The 8,930-nt window shown below is 52.9% G+C and overlaps 1 protein-coding gene across 1 annotated transcript; it reads right to left on the bottom strand.

The window, feature by feature from the left end:
* Positions 1-427: 427 nt before the first annotated feature.
* NHLH1 (nescient helix-loop-helix 1) lies at positions 428-8,041 on the bottom strand. The gene is made up of 2 exons (XM_068922143.1): positions 7,786-8,041; positions 428-4,149 (listed from the first exon to the last, which is right to left on the bottom strand). The coding sequence occupies exon 2, from the start codon at positions 3,719-3,721 to the stop codon at positions 3,311-3,313; it is 411 nt and encodes a 136-aa protein (XP_068778244.1). The 5' UTR covers positions 3,722-4,149; positions 7,786-8,041; the 3' UTR covers positions 428-3,310.
* Positions 8,042-8,930: the final 889 nt, after the last annotated feature.

Genomic DNA, 8,930 nt, shown 5'->3' with positions numbered 1-8,930 from the left:
CCAGGGTATGTGTCTGAGGACAGTAGAAGCCTCTCTGAAGCCACCTCCAATCAGATGAGGGTGCGTGATGGGGCCCTGGATGACCTGGGTGCTCCCCTGCCTGCTCGGGGACACCTCAGAGGCAGGGCAAAGCTAAGGATGCTCTGCAGCTGAGTGTATACCTGGGCTTGGAGCAAGCCTAAGCATGGTCAGCAGTGGTGGGACCCTTCCCTGGCTGGACCAGCCCACTGTGCACCAAGAGCATGACTCTCCATTCTTCGGTTTTGATGCTGCAGAATGGAGAAGCTGATGGCTTCCCCCCCACCCTCTGCCTTCGCAGGCATGGCCGCAGCCATCAATTACTGCAGCTGCCATCACCACCAAACAGCACAAGGAAGAGAGGGTTAAAAGAAAGCTTAAAAAGAAAGAAAAAGGGAAGCAGGGCATTCCAGCTTCAAGATCTCTCTTTTACTGGCAGTTTAATTCGTTTCTCCCTCCCCAACTTCCTTGTAAACTCGTACATAATAAATCCTTGCACAGTCTGAACAGCCAAGACAAACATGCACTGGGTCACATCATGTACAAGGGTGGAATGGTTTGTTTTCTGCCATGGTCATTTTTGTTTTCTAATTTTCCTTCTGAAAAAGTGCACAACACAGCAAATAAATAATAACATTTATCAATAAATTAATTCAATAAATATCCTCGTGGCACAGAGACGTGGTTTGTGAGTGAGAGGGAAAGGGTGGGTTGCCCTGCTCTTTTCTGCTCTGCCCCTGCCCTGCTCGGCTGAGCGGTCGGTAATGGGGAAGCCGGCTGTCCTCCCATGCTGGGGGTCTGCTGCTCTGGCTCTCTGGGATCCCACCTTCACTGGCAAATCTTTGCAAGACAGAGGTAGTGATCATTCTCCCTGCTTTTATGGAGAAGGGGAAAGTGAGGTACGGAGCAAGGAAACCATGTGAGCTGGTGGCAGAGATGGGAGAGGGATAGAGCCAGGAGGTCTGGCGGGTCCTGGGAACCCCGGCTGGGTCTGGCAAGGCTCAGACACACGGCGAGGGCAGCAACGGATGCCTTGAGAGAGCAAAATGCAGAGCACTGGGCCCTGCGAGGGCCAAGTGGGCAGCAAGAGAAGGGTAGGTGCTGCTGGGAACAAGTCGACAGCCTAGTCAGCAAAAGGGAGAGGGACAAGGAAAAGCAAAGAAAGAGTCCCCGCTTGGCCATCCAGCCCTGGAGGTTTGCTGGTGCTCCCAGGATGTGGCACTGGCCCTCTTATCTCAAACATTTCGCCTCTGGCCCGCTGAGGCCCATCTCCCCCAGATCCTGGGTTGAGCGCTGCCTGTCTTGCTGCTAGGTTCAAAGAGCAGCAGCCCCATTCAGTTCCTGACAGACCAGGCTGCAACTCTGCTCCTGGCCCAGAGCATCGGCATTTAGCACGATGCTAAATGGTTTCTGCGCAGTCCTGGTTCCCCACCCTGGGCTCTGCTTGTGCTCTTGCCACTGCCAGTGCAAAATTAACTCTTAAAAAAAAAAAAAAGGAAAAAAAAACCACAAGGCAAAACATTCACTCTTGTAACGAGCTTCCACCAGTCTCAGCGGGCCCTTCCTGAGAAGAGGCCGCTTGGATCTGCTTTTCCTTCTCACTTCCCTCCTTCTCCCAAAGTGACGGTTTGTGTTACAGAGCCTGGCGGGGAGAACTCCCAGTGCTGGGACCTGGGCAAGGGGCTGGCTGTGGGACTCCCCTGGTTCCTTCCCTTTTCAACCCCATTGCCATTATATCCGTGAGCAGCAGGTAAAGTGCAGTTTACCGCAGCAGAACGTGCACTGTGGAAGGTCACGTTGCACCAGTGCTGTACTGGTGCAAACGGAAGGGCCTGCAGCACCCTGGTGTCCCGGGGTGAAGCCTCTTTGCATATGAGCCCCAGCAGTCCCAGCTGTGCTGCAGAGGGACATGGCCAGGGTGCTGGGAGAGCTAGTCAATGACATCCCCCTGTGCTGGGGTGTGAGTAACGCTTGTGATCCCAGTCTGACTTTTCTAAATAGGAGCACTGAACTGGGGAGACAGAGGAAGAGCAGGAAGGGATGAAGAGCGGCAGCAGTCAGTTCTAGTGCCCTGCAATGGTCACACCTCTGGACGCAAAGGGAGCATGTAAAGGGTCAGGCCAGTGGGGTTTCACACTTGTTTTGCACTAGTGCAAAGGAGAGGCAGGCAGCGAAGCCTTGAACACACGGCTTTGCGGGAGCAGACTCCCACCCGACATTCCTGAAGCAGGAGATTTTGGGAGATGGACATGCAATGGTGCGGTTTGGCCAGACCCCAGGGCCCACTGCAGCTACAGCCAGCCAGATGCCTCCCTTGTGTGGCAGTGGGGCCAGCATTGCTCCAGGGAGGATGTGGCTGGCACCTTCCAGATGGGAAAGCAAGCAAGTGCCCTTCTCTCTGCTCTGTCCTAGGAGGATCTTGCTGCTTCATCATCCTTGGAAAGTGTGGCCAGGTCCTGCCTTGAGTCTGTAACTCTGCCTTTTCTGCATCACACTTTGTGCTTCCTTTTGGTGCAAGAAAAGCCAGGGAAAACCCAGATAACTTGGTCTGTGCTCAAAGATGCTCCTGGGCTTTGCTACCCCTGTGGAGAGAGGTCTAGGGTGGCAGGATGATCCCAATGTGGGTGTTGAAGTGCCTAGCACATGATGCTGGGGCAGAACAGAAGCAGACAAAATGCCAAGACTGGCCATGCTGGTAGAGTGGCTGGTGGCAGAAGGTGCAGACGAGTGGATGCATGAGCATCCAGTGGTGCTGCTTGGTGCTGCAGCGTTTCACAGATCCAGTTTGTGGCTCAGATAAAAGAAGTAACACAGACAGATTTGTACTCAGTGGCTCATACTGTGGATCAGGTAGCAGATGTGGCAGACAGACTGATGGATGTGGGCTCAGATCCTGAAGGCGCTATCAGCAGAACTTGCAGTGGAAAGATGGAAAAAAGCGGGTAGCATACATGATCAACACAGGTTTCAGGCAGCGGATCCAGCAGGACGGAGAGAGATGTGGGGCTGATGGACCAAACATGGAGCCCCTTACTGAGGCAGGATGGAGAGGAGATGGACATGGGCTTGGTGGTGTGGAAATATAGAACATAGTTCAGACAGAGGGTGTAGCAGACAGATGGGGACTTTGTCCATTTGAACAGATGGATGAATACAGGCACAGCATATTGGATGCCCAACATGTGGTTCAGGTAGTAGATGGACAGATGGACTTGAGCTCATAGCTCAGATGTCCAGCACATGTTCAGGTAGGAGATGTGGCAGACAGACAGACGGATGCAGGCTGGGCAGCTCAGACGTCCAGCACGTGGTTCAGGTAGGAGATGTAGCAGATGGCCAGGCGGAGGATCTCAATCTTGGAGAGTTTCTTGTCTGGTGGCAGGGTGGGCAGCAGCTTCCGCAGCTCCGCGAAGGCCATGTTGAAGGCCTCAACACGGATACGTTCCCGCGTAGCGTGGGCTGTCCGGTATTTGGCTGTGGCACGCCGCCGGCGCCGACGTTCCTCCCGGCTCAGGTGCTGCAGGTCTTTCTTCATTGCCTCGCCCGGCTCGGCTATTCGGGACTGACCGCACAAGCCAATGCCGCTGGCGTCCTCCACGCTGCCTGCACGACCACCCCCACCACCGCAGTCACTGAAGACAGACTCAGACTCTGAGTGTGTTGGGGGCAGGTCAATCTCCGTTTGCTCCGAATTGAGCATCATTTTCAGAGAAGATGAGTGGACAAACAGATGGACACTTCAGAGAAATGGTACTTCAGGAGGACAGACTGACCTGGGCACGTTGTTGAAGCAAAACTGCTCCAAGTTAAGGAGAAAGTCTCCGGCTCACAGTAAACCACTGGTTATTCTCCTCCTCCTCCTCCTCATCACACAAAGTGTCTGCGAGGGAATTTCACAATTATCCCTTTCCCCCAGAGAACTTGTCGGGTGAGCAACAGCTTTCAAAATAAATAATGTAAATAAAATAGTAGGATGCATATAAATTAAATAAATAAATATCCTCTATGCGTGCATGCGTGTGCAGGGGAATATTGTGCGTGTGCACAGAGATCACAGGCTCTTCTGTGCAGTCATTGCAGGACCCAGTTTTGAAGTCTTCAGATGTCAGAGGTGAACTCTTCCAACATGCTCTAGAAAACAGAAGCACAGGGGCACTCAGTACCATCTGCCTCCCAATGCAAGACAAGAACGGAAAGGCTACATGAGGACATGGTTAGAAAGCACATCTGTTTGCTTCCCTTGTCCCTGAATCGTTGGTGCGAGCCGGCCAGGCAGCCTGGGCCAGGACAGGGGCAGCGCAGCCTTGTCTGCCCTGGTGCTGGTGCCTGCGTGGGACGGTCTGGGGAGGGAGCCCACGGGGCGGCTGTAGGAGTTGGTGGAAGCTGCTTCTCCTGGCTCTCTGGAGGGATGACAGGTGGTGGATGAGTGAAGGAGAAAGACAGACTGCGGGGGCGAGAGAAAGGGGGGGCTGATTGTATATTAAATGAGCCCGTATGTCATGGATTCTGGCACCCTGGACATATGGAACCCAACACAGCTGCTTGGCTTGATGTGTCCAAATGGAAGCTGGCTCCCCGCTCCCTGCGGGACGTTGCACTGCTGGCCGGGAAAGCTGCCTCTCCAGCTCCCTTCCCTCCCCCTCCTGCTGCCTCTGCAGCTCAGCTCTGACACGCTGAGGGCCCAGGCCCAGACAGATGCCTGCAGTGCACCAGGAGCAGGTCTGGGAAAGGTAGGGCCTTGTCGGAGGCACATCGTCCCCCGAGCAGGGGAAGGATCGGGGTGGAGCAAGGGAAGGGGAACAAACTTCGGCAGGAGCAATGCTGCTGCTCAAAGAGATTGCAGCCCGCCTGGGAAGACAGCCAAGCAGAGATGTACAACATATTACATCTCTCAGGCCTGATAAGCCTGTAACGAGCCATATGACTAAGAAATGCAAAATGAGCAGATACGGACAGGCGGTGAAAGGAAAGAAATATTCTATATCCTATTTTAAAATTGTGACAGACAGAGCCTTTGATGTGCATTTACAGAAACATTGCCCAAGAAACACAAGGAACCCCATAAGCATACTCAAAAATGCCTCCACAACCCCTCTGTCCCCCACACAAGCATACATGGCTGTTTGTCTGTGTGCTTACAGACATGCACACACAAGCACACGTTTCCCAGCACATATGTGCAAATATTCTCAGCCAGAAACTCCTCTGTGAGAATCTCACATCCATTTATGCGCCATAATTTACATCCATGTTCATACATTCACCCTGAACCAGGCATTTGCATGCACACACACACATGCACAATTTGCTCTCAAGTGTCTTCACACAATAATTCACACAACAGCAACATTCACACACACACACACACACACACACACTCTCACAAACTCACCTGCATGGCAATACTCAGATTTCACTAAAAAATTATCTGGACTTTCTAGGTATTTTTCTAGAATGCAAATCCTTTCAACTATGTGTAATAGTATAAGTAAACCCTTCAAAGACTAAACTAAAAGTTATTCTTGTGAAACCCTTAGACTGAGATGACGGAAGGAACTGCATTAGGTAAGGGCTAATGGAAATGTGGCTTGTAGTCAGATCCAAAGCGATATCCCCTTAAGGCTTTGAACTTGCAATAAAACATACTGCCCTTAGAGCAAGATTGAGTTTGGCTTTGCGTTTAACTTGCTCTCTCTGTGATCAGGTTCAGAGGCAACAAGTCAGGTACCCAGAGACATGACCAACGCAGAAGCACATATGTTGAGTTCCCAAATTAGCCACATCTGCTCTAGCTGTATATTGCAACTGTGATTCCTGCGTCTTACTGAACTTTCTCTTTTGCCCTCTAGCTTTCATTTCCCTCGATCCTTGTTCTCCCCTCTGCTTTTATGACGTTCCCACAGACCCAGGATCTCTTTTCTCCTGCTCTGCGGAGGGGAGAGCGGTCCCTCCCCTCCAGGGGCTCTGCTCTCAGGAGCAGCATGTCTGTCTGTGAACAGCACTTAAACAGGGCAGCCTGTGCCCAGCCTGCGAGCTGGGGTAGCCCCTCTCCTGCAGCTCAGCAGGGCCAGCCTGAGGCTTGTTGCTGCAGCCGTGTTTCTTTGCATGCTGGCGGTGCGTGCGTCATGCCAGGCAGCGCGTGGAGCCGCGAAGCTCCTGTTCACAACAGCCAGCCCCTGAGCATTGCTCTGAGCCACCATGGCTCCTGACAGTGGAGTAGGGCAGCCGTTCCGGCTGCGATCACGAACTCCAATGAAAGAGGCTGTAGCCAGGCTGGGAGGAGGAGGGAATGTCGGCTCTGGGGCTGGGCGCATGCCACAGACCAGCCCTGATCGGTACCTGTAACGCTCTGCAGCGCGGCACGTTCAGCCCCTGGGCTGGGGGCGCGGTGATGAGTTACTGTGTGGACATCCGTGATCACGTTCATGTGTGCAGCTCCACACTCGTGTGTGCAACTTCTGGCTCTTTTTAAATGTTCTTCCCCCTGCTCCTAGGGACTGGGGAATGCATTTGATTTCTTGGACTAGCTTCACTGCTCTTCTGTCTCCCTGTTATCCCAGCACGCTGCTCTGAAAAGAACAGGCCTGATACTCTTTTGCTCTGCAAACTTGGGTGCTGCCTAATCTGGCTGGAGACCACTGGAGGTGCAGTCCGCATGCAGCAGGTGAGCTACCCTGGCATGAAATCGCAAAGCAGCTCTGCTCTCCCCTGGCCTCATCGCTCCAGCGCGGGGCAGGGAAGGTGACAAAAAATTGTCTCCTGCCCTAGCCTTCCTCCCAGCCTCCGGGGACTGACGATGTCAGTCGTATCCTGGGGGAGGGGAGGGTGCAGAAACTCTCTTTCTCCTTGGGAAGATGGGGATGGCAACATGGCATGGGAACAGCCCAGGAACCGCTCACCAGTCCATCGTGGTCCATAGAGGGCACAGGACCTGTTTTACCATCACCACCAGAGGCCCCATCTCAGCTTCCTTGCAAGCAAATTCAAGGTGTATCCCAGAACAAGAGGCAGGAGTCTTGTGTGGGGGCCTCTCTCTTGTTTTCAGTCGCATGAGGATGTTGGCAGGACACACTGGGTCATTTGCATGAAGATGAGTTTCAGTATCCAACCCAGACTCCTTAACCCACTCCTTTGATGTGTTAGTCCTCAAGAACTCTTCCTTCATGCAGGTGACTTCTGCTCTGAGAGGCTCTTCTGCTCTTTCCTTTGGATGAACTCTAAATTGCCATCTTCCTAAATTTATCTAAGGCAAGAATCTCATTTGACCTACACTTGTTCCAGTCCTTCCTCAAGAGCTCAGCAAAACGCCAGTAACACTTACACTCCTGAAGGAAAGTAATGCTCCCCGCTCTGTGCTCTCCTTGTTTGCCCTTTTCCTTGCACTCTGGACCAGTGGTGCAACAATTTGTGAAGATTCCCTGGTCATGCAAAGCAGGGATTAGGCTATGTCTAGGACCCATTTTCAGGCCATCTAAATGGAGGTTCCTTTTCTTTTTTCCAATCAGAAATCCTCCATGTCACTGATAAGTCCAAAGTGAAGGATGTGCACATGTGCATGCATTAAATGTTACATCAAGTGCGAGTGGAAGGGTCAAGCATCTCTTCCTGAGAGAGCTTGTAGATTATGCAAAGGGCTGTCTTCTAGCACAGATAATACTGCTAAACTCGCTGTCCATCTCCCTACCTGTCACGCTAGCATTTCAGCGGCCACAAACCTCACAGCAACATCCAGGTGCATCTCTAACCCATCCCAAGGAGCCACCTTACCCCTAAGCCGATGACCATTCCCGAGCTCCGGCTTTTCTCTTCCAGCAGGATGAAGCTCAAATAATCCAGGGCACAAGGAACTGCTTGGCTGATCCGTCCATTGACAAGGAAGAAAGTTTCCCCTTGAGCACGTGGTGTCCTCCTCTGTGGGATAGGCTTGGGGGTCAGGGGGAACCCCAGCAGCTTTGGGGCCCAGGCATGCTATTCCTAGGGCAGGAGGGTGAGCGGGCCACCGTGCCTTGAGATGGACACCCCAAGGAGGCATGTGCCCCATATGCTATATATACACCCCAGCCTCGCACGCTGGGTCCGACCCCAGCTGCCTCATTGGCCACTCCAGTGCTCCCCCCCTCATAAATATTAAAGTCAAGAGAGGGGATGCCATTGGCTGCGTGGGAGGTTGGAGCCCCCGGGAGAGGAGGGAGGTGGAGGTTGGATGTGGTCCTGGAGGGTGGATGGAGGTGGTGGGCTGGGAGGGAGGGAGGGAAGGAGGGAGGAGGGTGGGGGTGCTCCGGGAGAAGGCGACATCTGTTCTCCATGCATATTTCATAAAGGAGAAAGAGAGATGAGGTGGGGGAAAGGGAGTGAGCGTGGAAAGAGGAGAGCGAAACAGGCAGGCAAGTCTCTGCGCTGGGGTGGGACGACGCGCAGCGTTTGCAGAAGAAACGGGACGGACGGTACAGCTTTCATGGCGGCTCCTGCTGGCGTGCAGCCCCCACTGCTGTGGTGTGGGTGCGTGTGTGTTGGGCAGCGTGTTTGTGCAGTGCCTGCACGCATGTGCGGCCGTGTGCATGTGTCTGTGTGCCTGCATGAGCAGGGTGTGGGTCCATGGGCGCACATGTCAGGCAGGCGAGTGCTGCTAGGTGCCTGGGCGACCGACAGGCTCTGTCAGGAGCAACAGCCTACCTCATAGCTCCTTTCTGTGAGCTGCTGTAAAATACACCTGTAGTAAAGTTTGATGAGGAAAGGGAAAAAAAGTGAAAGAAAGAGGTACCCAGAATATACAGTTATTACTTTGAACATCGATGCTCTATTTAAGGATGAAACAATGATCTCTTTTGTGGGCTAGACTTGGTTTCTGCCTCTCACCCTTCTCCTCCGATTTCAAATCCTTCTGTTAAAAATAATCTGCCTTAGTTTGTTCT

The sequence above is a fragment of the Struthio camelus genome, chromosome 30, assembly GCF_040807025.1.
Source record: "Struthio camelus isolate bStrCam1 chromosome 30, bStrCam1.hap1, whole genome shotgun sequence".
In the NCBI taxonomy this organism is placed as follows: domain Eukaryota; kingdom Metazoa; phylum Chordata; class Aves; order Struthioniformes; family Struthionidae; genus Struthio; species Struthio camelus.
This window is presented reverse-complemented; position numbering and strand designations above follow the sequence as displayed.